This window comes from Mobula birostris, chromosome 25 (genome assembly GCF_030028105.1).
Source record: "Mobula birostris isolate sMobBir1 chromosome 25, sMobBir1.hap1, whole genome shotgun sequence".
NCBI classification, from domain to species: Eukaryota; Metazoa; Chordata; class Chondrichthyes; order Myliobatiformes; family Myliobatidae; genus Mobula; species Mobula birostris.
Genome location: NC_092394.1, coordinates 44,263,611 through 44,287,466, shown reverse-complemented (window position 1 = coordinate 44,287,466; position 23,856 = coordinate 44,263,611). Strand labels below are relative to the sequence as shown.

At 44.0% G+C, this 23,856-nt stretch overlaps 1 protein-coding gene across 6 annotated transcripts in view; it reads right to left on the bottom strand.

The window, feature by feature from the left end:
- gtf2ird1 (GTF2I repeat domain containing 1) overlaps positions 1-23,856 on the bottom strand; it is a 197,670-nt gene that overhangs the window by 126,199 nt on the left and 47,615 nt on the right. For all 6 annotated transcript variants that reach the window (XM_072243217.1, XM_072243218.1, XM_072243216.1 and 3 more), the window contains exons 4-7: positions 20,743-20,884; positions 17,167-17,313; positions 15,562-15,745; positions 13,627-13,943 (exon numbers count right to left, since the gene is read on the bottom strand). In XM_072243217.1, the coding sequence (XP_072099318.1) occupies positions 13,627-13,943; positions 15,562-15,745; positions 17,167-17,313; positions 20,743-20,884 (790 nt within the window). The remainder of the gene's footprint in view (positions 1-13,626; positions 13,944-15,561; positions 15,746-17,166; positions 17,314-20,742; positions 20,885-23,856) is intronic.

The window sequence follows — 23,856 nt, the reverse complement described above, 5'->3', positions numbered from 1 at the left end:
CATTTCCTCCCGCAGTCCAAAGTCGTACTGATTGGTAGGTTAATTAGGCATTGTAAATTGCCACATAATCAGGCTAGGATTAAATCAAGGGATTGCTGGGTGGTGTGGCCCGGAGGGGCCTATTCTCAATAAATAAATTTAAAATGTGCAAGTCTACATTGGGGGCAGTGGAGAGAGTCAACAGCTTTACATTCCTGGGCATTAACATTACAATGACCTGTCCTGGGCACAGTACATAGATGCAATCACAAAGAAAGCACGACAATGTCTTTACTTTCTAAGGCTACGTCCACACTACGCCGGATAATTTTGAAAACGAAGCCTTTTCTCTTCGTTTTGACCTTCCGTCCACACTGAAACGGCGTTTTCACCCCCCGAAAATGAAGATTTTCGAAAACACTCTCCAGAGTGTGTAAACTTGAAAACGATTGTTTCGCGTTGTAGTGCGGACAGGGTAAACGGAGAGATTTTAAAATGTTGCCATGACAACACCACAACAATGCTTTTTCTGCTTCTGCTTGGGACTGCGCAAGCACTGCCGGACGGCTGTTCTTGGTTCTTGGTTCTCCAAAGTATTCCACATGGAATTTAAACTGGAGGTGGCTTTCAAGCTGGTCCTCTCGGTTTCTCTGTTTGCATCCTCTGTTCTTCTGCCCGTACCCTCCAGTCTCCCAGTCTGCAGTGGTCGTACCCTTGATCTCCTGTACCCCGGGGTCCCCAAGCTGGCACTGTAGCTGTTATAACACGCAGTCAGTGTGAACGGCTTGAGAGTTAAAATGTAAAGTGAGCTTTTTTGACTAGATCCCCTAAATTGATTTGATTGAGTCTATATTTAAAAAAATATTAATATCAGAAATACTGCGCAGGTCTGGCGGCAGAATATTCCACTCTTGGTTCTTGGTTCTTGATCCTCCAAAACATTCCGCATGGAATTTAAACTGGAGGTGGCGGAGGGTGGGCTTAAGAAGGAGATTTTTGAAGAAGAAAAGCTGCCTTAAATTTAATTGGGTTTGGTTGTATGACTGTGTTAGGATTAAGATTATTCCATGCTTTAATTGTGCGGGGGAAAAATGAATTGCTGTACACATCTGACTTGGTAGTTAGTATTTCAAATTGAGTTGAGTGCCCTCTTCTGCTCCTAATCGGTTCGGGTTTGATGTGGGATCGGTAGTCTACGTTGAGTTGACCGCTTAACATTTTGTAATTGTTAATCTTGTTGATCTTGGGTAGAGGACAGCTTCATGCATGTGTTGTTTACTTTATTGTCTACGTTAATAGTTTGCTTGGAATTAAACGTCTCCACTGCTTTGCTGACTTTGTAGTCATTTGTAACTCGCAGAAACAGCTCGACTTCATTGTTTGTCTAAACGAAGAAGTCCGGTCTGATTTTCCCAGCGGAGGTTTTCTTTGTATTCATCGAAGACATTGTTGAAAACTTTCTTTTGCTGTTATTGTTGGTACTCTAGTTTTTGACCTATGTAAATAGCACAATGCCGCCGCAGAAACGTAAGTATTATACTGTTACCTCTTCACTTGTTTTCTGTAGATGTGTCTGCACATGCCCAGTAGGAGGAGGTTTGCCCAAATATCCATTTTAGTGTGGACAGAGATATTTTGAAAAACGCCTAGTGTGGATGCCTGTTGTTTTTACTCGAAACCGACGTTTTCAAAATTATCCGGTCTAGTGTGGACGTTGCCTCAGTTGATTAAGGAGGTTCAGCTTATTGTCAAATATTCTAACGAACCTCTATAGATGCACTGGTACAACAAACTGAACGACCAGGAACACAAGGAGCTGCAGAGAGTAGAGAACTCAGCCCAATACATCCTTCCCCACCATTCGTAGTATCTACAGGAACTGCAGCTTCATGAAGGCAACATTCGTCATAGGTCCCCACCATCTTCTCGCAGATACCATATGGCGGAAGCTACAGAAGTCTCTATTCCCATGCATTAGGTTCAGGAAGAGCTACTTCCCTTCAATCATTTAGTTCCTGAACCAAACACTGAAACCCTAATCACTGCATTATACCCAATTTGACCACCTTGCACTTATGTTTTTTTTGGTTTCCAATTGTGTTTTCTTGTAAAAATTGTGTATAATTTATAGGTAATTTTATTTTTCATGTGAGTGCTGTTTATATAAGACCATAAGACAAAGGAGCAGAAGTCGGCCATTCCGCCCATCGAGTCTGCTCCGCCATTTTATCATGAGCTGATCCATTCTCCCATTTAGTACCACTCCCCCACCTTCTCACCATAACCTTTGATGCCCTGGCTACTCAGATACCTATCAATCTCTGCCTTAAATACACCCAATGACTTGGCCTCCACTGCTGCTCGTGGCAACAAATTCCATAGATTCACCACCTTCTGACTAAAAAAATTTCTTCGCATTTCTTTTCTGAATGGGCGCCCTTCAATCCTTAAGTCATGCCTTCTTGTACCAGACTCCCCCATCATGGGAAACAACTTTGCCACATCCACTCTGTCCATGCCTTTCAATATTCAAAATGTTTCGATGAGGTCTCCCCTCATTCTTCTAAACTCCAAGGAATACAGTCCAAGAGCGGACAAATGTTCCTCATATGTTAACCCTCTCACTCCTGGAATCATTCTAGTGAATCTTCTCTGTACCCTCTCCAATGTCAGCACATCCTTTCTTAAATAAGGAGACCAAAACTGCCCACAGTACTCCAAGTGAGGTCTCACCAGCACATTATAGAGCCTCAACATCACATCCTTGCTCCTATACTCTATTCCTCTAGAAATGAATGCCAACATTGCATGCGCTATGATGCTGCGAGCCTGTTATGTTGCTGCAAGATTTTCATTGCCACTTGTGCAAGTACCTGTGCATTTGACAATAAACTTAACTTTCGTTTAAGTGGTTGAGGCCAATTGTACAGATGTGCTGAAGAAGAGGAAGAAGGGAATTAGAAGGTAACTGTGTAGTTAGAAGAATGCACTGTGTAATGATCTGATCTGTACGAACAGTATGCAAGACAAGCTTTTCACTGTATCTCAGTACATGCAATAATACGGGAGGGTGAGGGTAACAAGGGGGTGGGGGGAGAAACAACAGAAGAAATAAGATGGATGGGATGACAATCAGAGGTCATGGGTTAAGCGTGAAAGGTGAAAAGTTTAAGGGGAACATGTGGGGAAACTTCTTCACTCAGAGGGTTGTGAGAGTGGGGAACGAGCTGCCAGCACAAGTGATGCATACAAGCTCAACTTCAAGGTTTAAGAGAAGATTGGATAGGCACATGGATGGTAGGGATATGGAGGTCTATGGTCGATGGAAGTAGGCAGTTTAAATGGATTGGCCTGGACTAGAAGGGCCAAGGGGCCTGTTTCTCTGCTGTACATTTCTATGACTCCTAACTTAAAACACAGCTGAGAATTTGAAAATTGAGACATTTCTGGTCTATCCCACATCATCAAAACGCAGTGACAACAAGAAAACAATGGAAAAGCAAAATACTACAGATGCTGAGATACCCAGTGAGTCAGGCAGCATCTGCATAGAGAAACAACAGCTAACGGTTCATGACAATCTCCTTTCATCGGAATATTCTTTCCTCACAGTTACTGACTGATCGGTCAGTGCTTCCAACACTTTCTACTTTTAATCACAGCTGATAGGTGCGGGCGTAAAAATTGTTTCTGGACGTTACAAGTGTTGTGAATCACCCTAGTGCCTCAAAATTCACAATCTTCAATTCTCAGGCTCGCAGAACAGTTTCACTGGGCTTCCATGTGTAACATCACGGTGCCCGTCTCTACTGATCTGTTGCAAGTTCTTGGAGCTACCAGCTTTGGGCCTGCAGCTGCGACTTTGGCAGCCACCACAGTACAAGGTGCACACTTCCAGGCAACAGACAGCATTGCTAATTAATGAACGGATCCTGCAATGGGGAAGGCGATGTGGGAAAAAGGAGCTGTAGAAGGCTCACAGGAGATTAGGCACAGCCTGTCAGGCATGTACTGGCACACAGCGGGATCCTCGTGCCAGGGCTCGCTGTGACCCTCTTGAGCTACAGTCTTCTGGCCTGAGGAAGGTGGTGTCAGGAGGAGATCCTGTGAGAAGTCATGCACACAAATGCCTACTTGAAGGGAAGGCCCACAGTGCAGGTGAAACTCTGCGCCCACTCTTTAAGGAAAAGTTGGTGGTCTCACAGACTAGGATGCTGAGAGTGACCCTGACCCTGACCTTAGAACCAGGTGAGGTGATCTCAGTGAAGACAAAACATCTTTTGATTTTGAGAAAAGCTGGGGCTCATTTGCTCGTTATTATCATTTGAGTTAATTGATATAATTTTTCCATGATCTAATTGTAAATTTTTTTAGTATATTTTCTTTTCTTGCTGGCGGTTTGATGTTTATTTTTAGAAGCTTTTTGTATGACGCATGACTCCGGGGTTGTACACCTAATGGGTTCTTTTTTTTCCTCACTTTTCTGCTTAGTAGGTTTTTTTTTGTTATCACAAAATTTTTTTTCAATCTTTAAGATAATTTTTTTTTGAGGCATTGTAAGTGTTGTTACTTCGATGTACTCATGTTATTTTTCCTGTATATAACAATAAAAAGATTTGAAAAGGAAAAAGGAAAAACATCCAGCATGATCATTGGCCCTGTACATAATCAGGGAAATTGGATTCATAAAAGCTGGCTGCTCTGTGAGTAAATAACAACCATTTTCAAACCAGTTTGGTTGGAAAAAACTCACCCCTGTGAATGCTGCATGTTGCACTACTATTGATTTTCCATTGAGAGGCTTTTTAAAGCTGGAATACAAGCGTTAGGACCAACAGAATTCTCGCTGGTTGGCAAGGAATTGGGTCTCCCAATGGGTATTAAGGCAAACGCAAATAAGCACAATATTGTTTTAGTCTAGTTCAACTAATTTTCAGATGCATGTTTTATCTTTAGGAGGTTTGAGACACATAGTTCAGTGACGTTGCTGAGCTATGGTGTCTGTCAAGTTCATGGCTCAGACTTTTTCATTAACTTGTAGGGAAGGTTTTGAAAACTGAGTGGGGAGTTAGGGGTCAGGTTAGAAGTTAGGGACAGGGACGTGGGAGAATTTGAGGTCTGGCCACACTCGAGGCCTCCGCTCTGTTTTGGCTGTTGTTGCTTTGGTGCTTGTTGTGTTCTGTTTTGCTGTACCCTGTCTTGCTCTCCTGAGCATCGTGGGCATGCTCTGTTGGTGCTGGAATGTGTGGAGACACTTGAGGGCTACCCCCCAGCACGTCCTTTGGTCGTGTCCACTGTTAATCAAAATGGCGCATTTCACTGAATCTAAATCTGATATCTCAAGGCCCAACTGTTTTATCTCCCCAGCTGAACGAAATTCAAACAGAAATCCAATCAGAACAAAAATCCACTCATTTCACCAAATTTCGTAAATTCAGCTACAACTCTCCCCCTCCCTTTCTCTCCACCGACCGCCACCCATCATCACCAAAAGTCAAAGAAAACCTTGTGCGCGCGTGGGCAAAACAGCCCCTGATTAAAGCAACAGCTGTCAGTCAGTCCTTCCTTGCACAAGAATCTTTAGCGCTAGGACTAACTGCATTCATTTACCAAAATATTAAATCTGAAGCGAGCTGTTCATGAAAATGACTTCCTGACTTGTTATTGGAGGTCAGAAACTTTTCAAGTTAAGATTATTACTGGATGCACCCAAGCAGCCTCTCCCTTGAAAACCCTGAGGACTGAACTTAAAATCAGTCCAACAGGATTTTCAACTGTTTTATTCAAATTGCAAGGAATGTCCTACAAATTTTGTGGTTGGTTAGTAAAATATCTGAGGATTACTTCAAAGACAACAAGCATTTCCCCAGATAATTCACTTTGCCCTTGGACTAATGCATTAAAACTGAAATTTAACTATTGCTTAGTGTTCACAGCAAGTACACCATTATCAATCCTAGGATTACATTTCGCATACTACACAATAAAGAATGTTAAATACACATCGGTGTCATGTGCCGTGTCATATGATGTGGGCAGTCATGGTCACATGACCATGATTGCTCTTGGCAAAATTTTCTACAGGAGTGTCTTGCCTTTGCCATCTTCTGGGCAGTGCCTTTACAAGATGGGTGACCCCAGCCATTATCAATACTTTTCAGAGACTGTCTGCCTGGCGTTATTGGTCACACAACCAAGGCCTGTGATATGCACCGGCTGCTCACACAACCATCCAGCACCTGCTCCCGTGAATTCACGTGACCCTGATCAGAGTCTAAGTAGGTGCTACACCTTGCCCAAGGGTGGCCTGCAGGCTAGAACAGGGAAGGAGTGGCTTACACCTCCTCTGGTAGAGATGCACCTCCACCCCACTAACCAAAATACACATTATATTTAGGAAAAAAAAGAGTTGAAGAACCATCCAAACTGATGAGTACATATTGTTTTTCTATAAGTGGACACCGAGGCGATCCTGCCCCTTCACTTGGTTTCCAGCAGCAATGTCACACAGATGTTTTACAACAAACAATGTAACAAGTGGCCTGACCAATGTTTCAGCCAGTTTGACTCAGCTGCTAACCCTACTGGATCAGTGACGGACCCGGGAATTTTCCATAGGCTTCTCCTGCCCTCCTACCAGACTTCAGCAGATGAGTGGAGATCTCATCCAAATGCTAAAATAGTAACTATTGAACACCCAAAAACTAAATTGCAGCGGCAGAGCCTGGAGGAGTTTCTAGTCCTAATCTGGGTTAAAATTTCATTGCTCTGCTGCGGTAATGTCGCATTGTCTAGATAAATGGTCTGCTGAGTCACAAGGATATTAAAGATCCCACAGTAGTTTCCAGAAAAGAACATGATGGAATATCCTGTCCAGCATTCTTCTACCAAGTAGTTGCATCAAAATATATTAAAGAGTACCTCTATAAATCTTTGTGCAACCATTGAACAGAGCCATGATCATCTACATAAAGACAGCCCACTGAACTTTAAAGAGCATAAGCTACTTATTGTGAAATGCTTTGCAATATTCTGAGGAACAAGGAAGTAATTTCAGTTAAAGTTCATTCTTTCCTGACTTAGGGGCCCTTCTTCCCCTTAAATTCAATAAATAGGACTCAGTCCATCTTCACTGCTGGGGTGGCGGGGGGGGGGGGGGGAAGGAGGATTTTATACAATGTGCAGAGTGTCATGTACCTTGCAACAGATGAGGGCCACATTAACCTCTTCTCAAGATCATCCTGGACCTCCAGGGTCTTATTTATAACCTCAGATCATCTCGATACGTGACACAGTGCCAACTGAGCCTGCAGTTTTCTAGATCCAAAACCTTAGCACCATTCCCACTAGCTATTGAATGCAAGGCAGCAAAGCCAACTCAAATAACAGCTTGCAAAATATTATTGCAACAAATAGGGGAACACGTCATAGAATCAGGTAACACAGAAATGGGCCCTTTTACCTGAACTCATCCGGGTCAGCCACGATGCCGACCACACTAACTATATTTGTCTACCTTAAGCCCATATCCCCCCTGTGCCTTTCGAACTCTGTAATTCCATCTGCTCTCACTGCCTCCTGACATCCTGTTCCAGATAACCACCAACTACTTTCTGTAAAAACCCACCCCTCAGATCTTGTTTAAATATCTCCCCATTTACCTTAAACCTGTGGCTTGAGAACTGGATCTCCCTGGCCTTGAAAAAAGACTAACTATCCTATCTATGACCTGCATAATTTTAGGTATTGCACTTCAAATTGTATCATGACTCAATGATATTTGACAAACTGTTCATAAGATCATGTGGCACAGGAGCTGAATTAGGCCATTCAGCCCATCGAGTCTGCTCCACCATTTGATTATGGCTGATCCATTTCCCTCTCAACTCCATTCTCCTGCCATCTCCCCGTAACCTTTTATGCCCTGACAGTAAGAATCTATCAACCTCTACCTTAAATACACCCAATGACCTGGCCTCCATAGCCAACTGTAGAAAAGAACTCTACAGATTCACCTCCTTCTAGCTAAAGAAATTCCTCCTTATCTAAATGGAAATTGTGCCCTCTGGTCCTAGACTCCTCCACTATATCCTCTCCACATCCACTCTATCTAGGCTTTTCAGAATTTGATAAGAGTTCAATGAGATCCCCCCTCATCCTTCTAAATTGCAGCAAGTACAGGCCCCGAGCCATCAAATGCTCCTCATATCATAAGCCTTTCATTCCAAGAATTATCTTCATGGGCTTCCTTTGAACCCTCTCCAATGTCAGCACATCTTTTCTGAGATAAGGGGCCCAAAACTGCTCACAATACTCCAAGTGAGGTCTTTCCAGCGCCTTACAAAGCCTTAGCGTTACATACTTTTTTTTATATATTCTAATCTTAGAAATAAATGCTAACATTGCGTTTGCTTTTCTTACCACTGACTCAAACTGCAAGTTAACCTTCAGGGAACCCTGAAAGAAGACTCCCAAGTCTCTTTGCACTTCAGATTTTTGATTTTCCTCCCCATTTAGAAAATAGTATACACTTTTATTCCTTCCACTAAAATGTATGACCATGCTCTTCCCTATACTATACTCCATCTGTCACTTTACCCATTCTCCCAATCTATCTAAATCCTTCTGCAACCTCTTTGCTTCCTCAACACTTCCTGCCCTTCCACCTATCTTCATATTGTCCGCAAACTTAGCCACAAAGCCATCTACTCTGTCTTCCAAGTCATTGACATATAACGTAAAAGGAAGCAGACCCAACATCGACCCAGCAGAACACCACTAGTCACCGGCAGCCAGCCAGAAAACCAATGCTCTATCCATGCTAGTATCTTTCCAGTTTCTTATCTTGCTAAGCAGCCTGATGTGCAGCACCTTGGCAAAGGCAACCAGAAAATCAAAGTACACAACAGCAACCAATTCTCCTTTGTCTATCCTGTTTGTTACTTACTCAGGAATTCCAACAGATTTGCCAGGCAAGATTTTCCCTTAAGGAAACCATGCCCATGCTGACTTTGGCCTATTTTATCATGGGCCTCCAAGTACCCTGAAACTTCATCCTTAACAATTGATTCCAACATCTTCACTGAAGTCTAATTTGGCTTAAGATTTTTCTTCTGCCTCCCTCCCTTCTTAGAGAGTGGAATGACATGCAATTTTCCAATCTTCCAGAACCAAGCCAGAATATAGTGATTCTTAAATGATCAGTTCTAATGCCTCCACAATCTCTTCAGCTACCTCTTTCAGAACCCTGAGGTATTGTCCATCCGGCCCAAGGGACTTATTTAACCAGACCTTTCAGCTTCCCAAGCACCTTCTCCCTAGAAATAGCAACTGCACTCATTTCTGCCCCTGCCATTCTTGAACTTTTGGCATATTGCTGGAGTCTTGCACAGTGAAGACTGGTGCAAACTGTGCCATTTCCTTGTCCCCTATTTCTAACTCTTCAGTGTCATTTTCCAGTGGTCCAATACCTGCTCTCACCTCTCTTTAACTCTTTATATACCTGAAAAACATTTGGTATCCTCTTTGGTATTATTGGCCAGTTTACCTTCTTATTTAATCTTTTTCCTCTTTATGGCTTTTTAGTTGCCTTCTGTTTGTTTTAAAAGCTTCCCAATCCTTTGCTTTTCCTCTAATTTTTGCTCTATTGTATGCCCTCTCTTTTGCTTTTATGTTGACTTTGACTTATCTTGTCAGCCACAGTTGTGTCATTCTGCCTTTAGAATATTTTTTTTCTTTGGGATGTATCTATCCTGTACCTTCCGAATTGTTCCTAGCTGACATCCACACCAGTGTCCCCTTCCAAACAATTTTGGCCAGCTCCTCTCCTATGCCTCTGTAATTCACTTTACTCTACTGTAGCACTGATACTTTTGACTTCTGCTTCTCTCTCTCTCAAATTGCAGGGTAAATTCTATCATATTATGATCACTGTCTTCCAAGAGTTCATTTATCTTAAGCTCCCTAATCAAATCTGGCTCATTACACAAGACCCATTGCAGAATAGTTGACTCCTAGAGGGTTTGACCACAAGCTGCTCTAAAAAGCCATCTCATAGGCATTCTACAAATTCTCTTTCTTGGTATCCAAAATGTACACCAATCTGATTTTCCCATGAAATAATCATGACTATTGTAACATTGCCCTTATTACATGCATTTTCTAGTTCCCATTGTAATTTTTAGCCCCCATCCTACCTACTGTTTGGAGGCCTGCATATAACTCCCACGAGGGTCTTTTTATTGTTTCAGTTCCTTAACTCTTCTCAAGAATTCTACATCTTCCTATCCCATGTCACCTCTTCCTAAGGATTTTATTTCAATTTTTTAACCAGCAGAGTCACCCCACCCCCTCTCCCTATCTGCCTGTCCTTTCAATACAATGTGTTTCCTTGGAGGTTAACCTCCCAACTAGGATCTTCTTTCAGCCACAACTTAGTCAGGCCCACATCATACCTGCCAATCTCTAACTGTGCTACAAGATAATCTACCTTATTCAGAATACTGCGTGCATTCAAATACAACACTTTCAATTCTGTATTCATCACCCTTTTCAATTTTAATGGGAAGACAACCCTGTTACACTGCAACTCAACCCACTGACTGCTATTTTGTCCTATCATCTGCCTGTCTTTCCTGACAGTTTCATGCACACACTGCCTCAGCTTGTGTGCCAACTGCCCCATCAGTTTCCCATCCCCCTGCTATATTAGTTAAAACCCTCAACAGCTCTAGCAAACCTGCCCACAAGGATATTGGTCCCCTCTCTGATTCAGGCGTAACCCGTCCCTTTTGTACAGGTCATACCTTCCCCAGAAGTGATCCCCATGATCCAGAAATCGGAAATGCATAGGCAGCAACCTAGAGATTACTACCCTGGAGGTCCTGTATTTTAGTTTTCAACCTGGCTCCTTAAATTCTCTATTCAGGACCCCCTCGCTTTTCCTACCTGTGTCATTGGTGCCAATACGTACCAAGATGTCTGGCTGATGACCCTTTAGAATGTCTTGTACCTGACCTGATCCTGGTTCCTGGAAGGGAGCAAACCATCCGGGTCTCTCTATTGTGTCCATAGAGTCTCGTGTCTACTCCTCCAACTACAGAATGAATCCCTCATCGCTCCTGCAGTCCTCTTCTCCCCCCCCCCCCCCCAGTAGGTCACCCACCCCCTCAATTACAGAATCCAAAGCGGTATACTCACTATTGCGAGGGACAGCCACAGGGGTACTCTGCACAGGCCGCCCATTTAATCTGATATTCAGCCCGGTCCCTGGACTGACAGGCAGTCATTCATCGCTACTGTAGGCAATTGATATCGAAAAGAGGGCCATGCCTTTGTAGGCTTAGCAAACACAAGTGGTGATTGATAAGTTCGTGGCCCAAGGTAGAAGATGAGTTGTACATCTCTCGTTACATGCAGATGCGGTTCAACTCTTTGAGTGATTATGCGGAAAGTTTGAGTTATCAACTCATCTCCTTCTACCTTAGGCCACAAACTTATCAATCACCCCTCGTGTAAGTTGCTTGAGGAGGATTGGATTGAACAGAGCAGGGGTCCAGCCCTGGACTATGTTACTGGTAAAACAATCAAGACAAATAAATTGCAAGATTGGCCATTCACCAGGGACTGTTTTCCAACTTAGACATTCACAGATTACTTATGATATTAACCTCACTATTATTGCCTATTTTGTAACCTTCACATCTCTTTTCTTGCTGTTTCGTTCAAAGGATTAACCAGCGTACCACTTGGACAGGATGAATGCTGTGTTTCCAACCATTGACTCAGACTGGACCACGTGGTTTCTGAGTGGCCATTTTCAAGCTCGAGATGTCAAGCACTCACTACATTGCACATGAAATAAACTCTAACACAAGGAAATCTGCAGATGCTGGAAATTCAAGCCACACACACACAAAATGCTGGTGGAACACAGCAGGCCAGGCAGCATCTATAGGAAGAAGTACAGTCGACGTTTCGGGCCGAGACCCTTCGTCAGGACTAACTGAAAGAAGAGATAGTTAGAGATTTGAAAGTGGGAAGGGGAGGGGGAGATCCGAAATGATAGAAGACAGGAGGGGGAGGGATGGAGATAAGAGCTGGAAAGTTGATTGGCAAAAGGGATACAAGGCTGGAGAAGGAAGAGGATCATGGGACGGGAGGCCAAGGGAGAAAAAGGGGGAGGGGAGCCCAGAGGAAGATGCAGAGCAGGCAAGGAATGATAGTGAGAGAGAAGGAAAAAAAAGGGGGGGAATAAAAATAAATAAGAGATGGGGTAAGAAGGGGAGGAGGGGCATTAACAGAAGTTAGAGGAATCATTGTTCATGCCATCAGGTTGGAGGCTACCCAGAGGGAATATAAGGTGTTGTTCCTCCAACCTGAGTGTGGCTTCATCTTGACAGTAAAGGAGGCCATGGATAGACATATCAGAATGCCCTTACACTTCCTCGCTCACCATCATTCAGGGCCCCGGACAGTCCTTCCAGGTGAGGGAATACTTCACCTGTGAGTTGGCTGGGGTGATATACTGCGCCCGGTGCTCCTGGTGCGGCATCCTATATATTTGCGAGACCTGACGCAGGCTGGGAGACCGTTTCGCTGAACACCTACGCTCTGTCCGCCAGAGAAAGCAGGATCTCCCAGTGGCCACACATTTTAATTCCATGTCCCATTCCCATTCTGATATGTCTATCCACAGCCTCCTCTCCTATCATTTCAGATCTCCCCCTCCCCCCTCACTTTCAAATCTCTTACTATCTCTTCTTTCAGTTAGTCCTGATGAAGGGCCTCGACCCAAAACGTTGACTGTACTTCTTCCTATAGATACTGCCTGGCCTGCTGTGTTCCACCAGCATTTTGTGTGAAATAAACTCTTTTTTTTTTTAAACATTAGTTGAGACAAGAAGGGATTCAGCATCAGTAAAGCAGAATTCAAATAATTACTGCACATTTTACCCTCTGCGCCGCCCCAGTTGTGTTCTACGAGCCTGACAAAATACAACAGGCCTACTAACTGGGCCACAGTGAGCAAGCCATGTTGGGAATTCAGGGGGAGCAGGGTGGGGGAAATGTCTGCAGAAACGGGGCAGAGAGGTGCAATGGAGCAGCTGTTAACCTTTCACTTCTTCAGATACAGTTCAGACACTGGAATTTAGCCAGTTTTAAGCTAGTCCCTGAAGCACAAACTTCCTTGGGTTTTGACACAAAGGTGTAGCGACCTGGGATGCCTGCAGGAAAGAAAGCTGGTCAAACACATCAGGTACCTGAGGAGGTCAGTGGGCCTGGTAGGAATAGGGGATGGTGGGAAATGGACAGTCGATACTTGGAGTCAAGAGCCTTCAGCTGGAATCAAATTATCCTTCCAGTTAGTAGGCCAGGATTTTCCACATTCAATGAATTCAGCCCTTGATTCCAGCTCAGAGAGACCACCTGGGGAACTGGTACACTGGTGCAAGGACGGCACTGGTAGAGATGGAGGGTGAGGTGGATTGAGGAAGAAGGCTCACTCTGAAGTACTCTATACTCTCTCTCACTTTCTAAACCTGATCTGTCAGTTGGAAACCATCAGAATGTTTGCTGTCTTTGCTTTCAGCTAAACTTTGCTTATTGGCGTCCCCGCCACCCCCCCCAAACAGAAAAGCCCATTACCAGTATCGTCAGCACAGTCACGCGCAGGAGGCAACTTCTTCGAATCCATCACAACTGAGGCTCCAGTGGGTGAAAGCTCATGGTTAAAGTTTGTAGTGGGTCTCGCAGTGAGAAGTTCCTGGTTTAAATCCAGTGGGATCCTGGATCCTGGGAGTTCATAAAGAAATTGTGGTGGCGTCCGTACATTGCTCGTGTCATGATTGGAAAGTTTAGCCATGGGACTCTCCCGATTAAAATCAGAGACACTTTTTCCAGGCTGGATTTCCCGATTCAGCTCCACACAATTCCTCAGCTCTTGGATGTCCTCGTCCAAAGATCTGGAAGCATATGATGAGAGGTAGAAGGGCAGAAAAATAAATGGGAATATTACTGACCATCAGTCCACTTTTGATCTGCCTTGCATTATAAATTATAGTTTAGAAGCACTCACACTGAGATAAGTGGGTTTCATGGATAAGCAATGAAGCCCATGGTAATCTCATAATTATCACATACCGCAACTTTCCAGCTCTCAAGTCAAGTCATTGTCATTTCTACCATAAACCGCTGGTACAGTACACAGTAAAAATGAAACAATGTTCCTCCAGGACCTTGGTACTACATGAAACACAAAACTACACTAGACTATGTGAGACAGCACAAGGATACACTAGACTACGCAGAACAACATAAAAACTGCACTAGACTACAGACCTGCACAGGACTACATCAAGTGCACAAAACAGTGCAGGGCAGTACAATAATTAATAAACAAGACAATAGGCACAGTAGAGGACAAATTACAATAATAAATGATGTAGATGTCAGTCTAGACTCTGAGTATTGAGAAGTCTGATGGCTTGGGGGAAGAAACTGCTGCACAGTCTGGTCATGAGAGCCCGGATGCTTCGGTACCTTTTGCCAGATGGCAGGAGGGAGAAGAGTTTGTATTGGGGGGTGTGTGGGGTCCTTCACAACGCTGTTAGCTTTGCAGGTGCAGCGTGTGGTGTAAATGTCTGTAATGGCGGGAAGAGACACCCCGCTGATTTTCTCAGGTGACCTCACTATCCACTGCAGGGTCTTGCAATCCGAGACGGTGCAATTCCCGAACCAGGCAGTGATGCAGCTGCTCAGGATGCTCTCAATACAACCTCTGTAGAATGTGGTGAGGATGGGAGGGGGGGGGCAGGTGGGACTTCATTAAAAAAAACACAAACAATTAAGATAGCATGACTTGAGATCAGCCTCTCTGCAGTAGTAAGGCTTTCCCCTCCAAATCAGAGTTGTTGGTTCAAGCCTGACTCCTGGAATTTGAACACAACTGGGAAGTTTTGTTATCAGCCTTCTCGTCATGCTCTTAAGCTAAGCAGACCTAGACCTGGGCCTGGTCAGCACTTAGTTGGGAGACTGACTGGGAATTAATGGGTGCAGCATCTCTGCTTGAGGGAAATGATCCAGACAGTTGACTGAATTCAACAACAATCTCAGTCTCATTTCTTTTAAAGACACAGCAATCCAGGCTGACACAGGAGGAAGTGTTGAACAATTGGAGGTATCATATTTCACTGAAACTTTAAACCAAGAAACCAGATAAATAGCACAATGCTACTCAATTAACATTGTCCAATATTCATCTATTAACTGATATTCAAAGCAGACATAATCTGGTCACAATCACATTGCTGACCATGGGAGCTCATTGTCCACGGACTGATGCTGCACTGTGCACACTACGACAGCAACCAGTCTTCAAAGGTACATCAGTGGCTGGGAAGTCTTTCGGAACATCCTGGCTCCAGTCCTGCAAAAGTTTCCCTTTCCTTCATTTCATAAATAAAATACTTTGTTATGCCTGTCCAGATTCCGGGCAGGACGTCAAGCCGTTTCATAATTCAGTCCTCCAAATGTTAGTCAGTCCTCCTGCCTTCTCTACTGCAATCTTTTGTGAGTGAATACCTTTTCACAGTAAACCGAATCCTGTTACTTCGCTCCAAAATCCTTTTCAGCGTGTGAGCTTCATACTCTGAAGGTCGCTTGAAGCAGATGCCATCGGGCAACCCGTGTACAATTATAGAAGGCGGGTCCTTCAGGATCTTCTCGTAAGGCACAGGAACAATGGTGGACTTTTCCAGGGCTTCACCTGTGGGAATTTATCACTCGTTATATTAAAACTCCATACAATAACTTCGTAATTTTCAAAAGCATTTTCCCATTACTTTAAAACTCCAATCTTGCAGTGATATTATTAAACAAATAATTCAGTTTTATAAACAAGAGGATGACATATAAATTATCCACAAGTATTTTCCATCTGCAAATTCCCTTCATCAGTCAATGTTGGCAGCCTATATTCCAGAACTTCATGCTGTGACTATGAAAGAAATCGCTTCTCCATCACAGACAGATGGAATCAATCCCTACTGGAACACAATGTCACTTGTGGAATCGTTTACCCAGCAGAACAAAAGGGAGGGTTATGTGCAGTTGGATCTTAACAAGATCAGCCTGCGGGTGGGTCCCGTCTGAGTGGGGCCAGCACCTGAGCTCTGTACCCTCAGGAAAACAGGCAGCAACCATGCTGCTGCACCACCGCAGAACAGGGAGCAACTGTGCATTTAACTCCTGGAACAGCTGGCACATCAGCCAGCAGAATAGGAAAAGACTTGTACAGCCAATGCTCCAGCAGAATATTCCAGTACCTTAACAGTGGTATTCCAGACATCCCACCCAGCAAAAACCTCATTTCAGGGAGGTAGCACCATCAATTTGCGGGAGACTTCCGGAACTTCCGGGAGAGGTGGGATGTTTGCAATAGAGTAGCTCCTTAGCAGCTAGCCAGCTAGTTTAAATTACGTTAGCTATGCTAATGAACAAATAACACCCGGTAAACTCACCTCAACATGTCTTTTACAGTCTTAACCCACCATGGGCAATAGAAAAGTCACTGTTGCAAACAGTGCAGCGAGCAACACTGTCATTATTTTTGACCCCTATTAGGCAGGGGTACACTTTAGTGTAGTCTGGGGTGACGTACATTTTATATTTTTTTTAGAACACTCTGCCATGGCGCGCTCTCGCTCTCTCGCTCGCTCTCTCTCTCTCTCTCGGTCACTCTCGCGCTCTCGCTTTCTCTCTCGCTCTCTCGTGGTCGCTCTCATGCTCTCTTGCTTTCTCTCGCTCGCTGTCAAAAAAATTGATTTCCGTGATATTGTATATAATTTGCAGGCATCAGGGAGCCACTATTAATATGCCGGAGACTCCTGGAACTTCCGGGAGAGGTGGGATGTCTGGTATTCCCAGTGGAACAGAAGGCCTCTGAAGTCCAGCAGAATGAGCAGCACATGTGCAGCTGGATCTCCCCCCTCTGTAAACTGACAAAACTTCTGCCACTGTAGCCCAGAAAAGTCTTGTGTTGCTGCCTGCCCGCTGAACCAGCAGCTCTGGTATCACTCTCCCAGCTGGACCAGTTGAATGGTAACTTCAAAGCTGTCAGTGTCAGGTGCACCAATCCTCCATCAAAAACAGAGCACCCCATCAACCCAGAGTACAGCAGACACTCACTGTAAAGCACAGCAAACACTTCCTCCACCATTTTCCGCAGCACGTAAACATCACTCATGGGATCCAGCGAGTCCTTCTGCATGTTCCGGCCGTTCTCTGCCACCATTTTCAACATCTCCATGCCGCGTAATTGTGCGTTCCAGCTTGCTGCAGGATAAAGACAGAGAGTTAGTTCATATATACATAGGGTTATGACAACCCTGAAGCCACAATATTTCACCCTGCTTCTCTCATTAACATAAAGGATATCATTAATAAACATGAACTCGTTAGGATGTCCTTTAAATTAAGTTTTTTAAACAATGCAGCCTTGCCTTAGTTTCCATACCGCTAAATCAGTGCAATTACATGTTTCTCCTAGAGTGACACATTACCACAAGACTATAAGATGTAGGAGAAATCAGCCATTCGGATCATCAAGTCTGTTCATCATGGGCTGATCCAATTCTTTCAGTCATCCCCACCCCCCTGCCTTGACCCCATACCCTTTGATGCCCTGGCTAATCAAGAACCTATTTATCTCTGCCTTCAATGCACCCAATGACTTGGCTTCCACAGCCGCTCGTGGCAACAAATTCCATAGATTTACCACCCTCTGACTAAAGTAATTTCTCCGCATCTCTGTTCTAAATGGACGTCCTTCAATCCTGAAGTCGTGCCCTCTTGTCCTAGACTCCCCTACAATAGGAAATAACTTTGCCATATCTAATCTGTTCAGACCTTTTAACATTTGGAATGTTTCTTTGAGATTCCCCCTCATTCTCCTGAACTCCAGGGAATATAGCCCAGAGCTGCCAGACGTTCCTCATATGGTAACCCTTTCATTCCTGGAATCATTCTCGTGAATCTTCTCTGAACCCTCTCCAATGTCAGTATATCATTTCTAAAATAAGGAGCCCAAAACTGCACCCAATACTCTACATGTGGTCTCACAAGTGCCTTATAGAGCCTCAACATCACATCCCTGCTCTTATGTTCTATACCTCTAGAAATGAATGCCAACATTGCATTTGCCTTCTTCACAATCGATTCAACCTGGAGGTTAACCTTTAGGATATCCTGCACAAGGACTCCCAAGTCTCTTTGCATCTCTGCATTTTGAATTTTCTCCCCATTGAAATAATAGTCTGCCCGTTTATTTCTTCCACCAAAGTGCAGGACCATGCACTTTCCAATATTGTATTTCACTTGCCACTTCTTTGCCCATTCCCCTAAACTATCCAAGGCTCTCTGTTTCCTCAACACTACCCACTCCTCCACCTATCTTTGTATCATCAGCAAATTTAGCCACAAAACTGCACAAAATGATTGAGTCCAAATCATTGACATACATTGTAAAAAGCAGCGGTCCCAACACCGACCCCTGCTGAACCCCACTGGTAACCGGCAGCCAGCCAGAATAGGATCCCTTTATTCCCACTCTCTGTTTTCGGCCATTCAGCCAATGCACCACCCATCCTAGTAACTTCGTTGTAATTCCATGGGCTCTTATCTTGCTAAGCAGCCTCATGTGCGGCACCTTGTCCAAGCCCTTCTGAAAGGAGGAAGTGCCTACATCTCTCTCAGCCCGGTAAACCAGCGCTGGAAGCGCAAGCACAAGTTTGATTTACCAGAGCAAACTCACTGCAGCATTTGACAAGTCGAGGCGAGACTTTTACAATAATATTTCAGGGTCGGCGGCAGTGATGGAGTTGCCCTCATCCAAAGTGTGTTGAAAATGATTCCTAAGTCAGAGCAAACACAACCACTTGGCTGAGTGATGCATTCCTTTGTGTGATGTCTCACCAGAGGAAGGAATGCTCATGCCAGCTCCCTTCCCACTGTCAGAGGAAGATGATCTCTATCCAGGCTTCTGCTTCCACTGCTCCCATTCAAAGGCCTGTGACGAACGGCAGGTAATCATCTTCCACTAAAAAAAATGCTGCAGCAATTTCCCCTCAACGGCATTATTAAGATAAGGTCCAAAACACTGTAACTAACAGCATGCTTACTTGGTTCCTTATTCTCTCATTCCACACAATAATATGCATTTGACTTCCTCCAGTTCACTAGAAAGGGCCACAGCCAATTCAGACCCAGCCTATTTCAAATTAATAAGTTGGCCACCTGGAGACTAACTTTCACTTTTACTCTTAGAGACCAGCAGTCGAGTTGGGTGTCTTCTGGGCTTCTGATGGCCTCCACTCTTCCTCTATTCCTCATTCTGAGCTTTTATTTCTTTTCCACCTCCCCCTGGGTCCTCTCCTCTTTCTTTTCCTTCTATGGCCCACTCTCTTCTATCAGATTCCTCCTTCTCCAGACCTTGACCCTTCCCACGAACTGTCTTCACCCATCACCTTCCAAGCTAGCCTCCTTCCCCTTCCCCTACCTTTTTATTCTGATGTCCTCCCAATTCCTTATCAGTTTTGAAGAAGAGTCTCAGCCCAAAACGTCAACTGTTCTTTTATTTCCATAGATGGCTTTGGATTTATAGTATCTGCAAACTTGCTTGTGTTTTGATGGCCTTGCCTGTATTTTTTTTTTGATCAGAACTTGGATCCTGTCCAAGTTTTTGATCAAAAGCTCTGCAACGATTTAGAGATTGCTTGTATGCCTGGCTGGTGGTGTAGTGCCATCAGCACTGGACTTCAAGGGAGATGGTCCTGAGTTCAAACCCAGCTGGGTCCCAACCTGGGCAGCAGCAGTATCTGTGGGGAAGAAAGGCCTGGTAATCTGCTTCCGTATCTTGCCACGAAAACCCTACGGACCCTGTGGTTCTTGAGGTCACGAAGAGTCAGGCTCCACTAAACAATATATGCCTGAGGTCATTTTACAAAGCGAAAGTTTAATCAAAATCCTTCATATTGATTAGATTAAGCACCAACTTATCTTCTTCAGTCTTTGACAGACTCATAGTTAATGTAAAAGCTTGTATGTTTTCCTTTAAAAGACTGCACACAAGGAGCACTTCAGGATATCTTTAAAGTGCATCACCACTGGTTAAGTGCTTTTGAAGTGCAGTCATTTTTGTTACATAGACATCAAAGGCTGTGAATTTATGCACGTCAAGATCCCACAAGCAGAAAGGAGATGAACACCAGCTCATCTATGATGACATTCGAAAAGAGACTTAGAATACCTTGAGACCGCCTCTGCTCCTCACTCACCTTGAAATTCGTCCCACGCCAGTGTCGCGAAAGACCATAAAATACATGAACAGAATTAGGCCATTTGGCGCATCGAGTCTGCTAAACTAATTGCAGTTGCTATGAAGTCAAATGGTAGAGCACAATATGCTGATGTGATTATATAGTACAGCAAAGTCCTTCAACCAGAGATGATGTCTGGACAACCATCATTATTTCCATCTTTGCAGAGGAGGGAGGGGCATTGGGGTCCTTACCACAAAACTGTGTATTTTCAACAATGCAGCATTGTTTTATCTCTACACTGACAGCTCAGCCACAACGACATATTCTTACCCAAGGTGAGACGTTATGGAAAGAAAGGCATCTTTCAGCCTACAACACAATGCTGGAAGTTCAAACACCATCTTGATTTGGCCCAGCTAAGCAGCACAGTGTTGTGAAAACTTACCACAGTACTTGACAAATTCTTTTTGTAGCTCTCTCCGGGCATTCAGAAACACTTTTCCTTTCTCCGTTCCCAGGACAAACGTGCTTTCGTCATGAACGGCAATGCAGGCAACTTCAGCATTTAGCTTCGAGAGCGCCGTGCACTGCAGACAACAAAAGATCACAGAGGTAATATCTCTGGGCAGAACCAGAACATTAGCTATTAACCAAATGAAAGGAAATTCACTTCTGTTGTCCAAAGCTCAAGGTAATTAATGCAAGGGAGAACTCCCACTCTCTGACCACTGGAACTCTCTCCAAGAATTATTACTGAGTGTGGGGTTCACATTTCAAATTGTAATGGATAAGTTCTTTGTCAGAATGGAGTGTTAATGGTTACAGAACTAGTGCCAGACGATGAAATTAAGATGCTCCATAATTTAATGAATAACAGAATAGAATGAAAGAATGAATCAGTCTACCCCTGTTGTGTTCCCACCATTGAACACATTAATATGGAGCACTATCACAGAAAACCAGCATCCATCAATGAAGACCCCCAGCCCTGGCCATGCTCTCTCATTGTCACCATCAGGAAGGTGGTACAAGAGCCTCATACCACCAGGTTCAGGAACAGTTATTACCCCTCAACCATCAGGCTCTTGAACCAGAGGAGATAACCTCAGTTGTCCCATCACTGAACTGTTACCACAACCAATGGACTCACTTTCAAGGACTTTTCATCTCAGGTTCTTGATATTTATTGCTTATTCATTTATATATTTTTTCCACATTTGCACAGTTTGTTGTCTTTTGCATATTGGTCCTTTTCTCATCCTGTTGGGTGCAGGTTTTCATTGATTCTATTGTGTTTCGTGGAGTTACTGTGTATGCCTGCACGGAAACAAATCTCACGGGTTGTACACGATGGCATGCATGTACCTTCTACTGCTACGTCAACTCAGGCCTAGGGGGCCGGCGTCAGGCATGATGACGGACTCTCCACTTCTCCCTCTCCCTCATCAGTGTGTTCAGTTCATCTACATTAGCCGTGCCCCTGTCTTCTAGGAGCGTGTTGACCATAAGTCAGGGCGCCCAGGGTTCATCCTCCCATGCTTGGGCTCCCATATGATGACTAGGCTGGCAGGTAGCTCGGGGTGGTGTGGACAGTACCCCGCTAGTTGCAGTCTTCTCGCCTCGATTTTAGTGGTGAGCATCGGTAGGTTGTTATGGAGCTCGACGTTCGTCATGTGCTATAGCCAACTCACGTCAAGAGCCATCCAGAGCATTCATGTATAGGAACCATTTACAGACTTTCGCATCATCTTGGTGAGTGTCCACGTCTCGCATCCGTACGTGAGAATGGACTCTATGACTGCTATGAAAATCCTCTTTTTAATCCTCATGTACCCTCATAATAAATTTACTTTGATCTGTAAGTAGTCGCATAGTACTATCACAGTGAGCATTTACACCTTGATGTCTGATTTCCACAGTGGGTGCAGTGTACTTGTTCATATCAGCTGTCATTTGCAAATTCTTCTACACTGACCTCTACTTCTGCTGTTTTCCTATGATCAATTGTTTTAGCTTACTGAGTTACTTCAAATTTACCAACAGAACTACCTCTCTGCCAACATGCCTGTCCTTGGATGTTAAGCTCCTAACTATGGTCTTTTATCAGCCATGACTCACTGATGCACCTAACATCATACCTGCCAATCTCTAACTGTACTACAATATTATCTACCTTATTCCATGTACCGTGTGCGTTCAAATATAACACCTTCAGCCCTGTATTCATCACCCTTCTCAATTTAGCCCACAAGCTACAGTTCAGCTCATCCCACTGACTGTAATTTTGCCCTATCATCTGCCTGTCTTTCCTCACAGTCTTACTATACAACACACAAACTTTCTTTCAACTGCTCCATCACGCTGGTTCTCGTCCTCCTGCCAAATTAGTCTAAACGCTCCCCAACAGCTCGAGCAAAGCTGTACGCAAGGATATTGGACACCTCAGGTTCAGATGCAACCCATCCTTTTTGTAAAGGTCATACCTTCTCCAGAAGAAATCCCAATGACCCTGAACTTTGAATCCCTACCCCCACACTACTTCTTCAGGCCACTCATTCATCTACGGTATACTATCATCCTATTCTTGCTCTGACTAGCACATGGTACTGGGAGTATCCTAGAGAGGTTCCTGCTTTTCAGCCACTTCCTTAACTCCCTATACTCACTGCACAGGACCTCTTCCCCCTTTCTACCTATGCCACTGATGCCCACCTCTGGCTGCTCACCCTCCCTTTTGCAGCCACTTTGAGACATCCTGGACCTTAGCACCTGACTCCAGAACTCATGTTCTCATTTTTTATTTATCTAATTAATTAATTAATTTATTTATACAAGTCCAGCTTGTCGTCTTATGTTTGTCAGTCTTCGTGTGCAGTCTTTCATTGATTCTGTTGTATTTCTCCATTCTACTCTGAATGTCTACAAGTAAATGTAAGGGGTTTCTTTTTTTCTTGTCACTGCGTAGACTAATTAAAATGGCTTCTTTGTTATGTTATAATTGAAAGGGCTTCTTTGTTATGTTAACTGCTGAGAAAGTCCTTCCCACTAGCAGTTTGTGTGAATTACGTTACCGATAAGAAGATGTTATGAACCAATTGGGATAGTTGTTATATCTGTAAGATATTGTATGTGCAGTGTTTTGGGGGAGAAGGTGGGAGAGAGAGACAGAGGATGGACCAGGTGCAGCGCGTCCTCATAATCTAATCTAAAAACCAATTAACCTACCAACTGGTACATCTTTGGACGCTGGGAGGAAATCCACACGGTTACAGGGGGAATGCACAAACTCCTGACAAGTCGCGGCAGGAACTGAACCTGGGTGGTTGGTACCGTGAAACATTGTGCTAACCACTACCTTCCGTGTTACCCAAGTTAACAGGCAAACTAAATCATTTAGTGGCACAAGTAGTCATTTATGCATTATTGAAGCAGTTATTGTTGCACACTGTTGGGGTCTGAGTGTATTCATTGCTAAAATTGTGGCACAGGCTTATGTTCTTATAACAAAATGTAAGCAAGCATCGAAGGCAGAAACATGCTAAAGCTATTGAACTTTGAC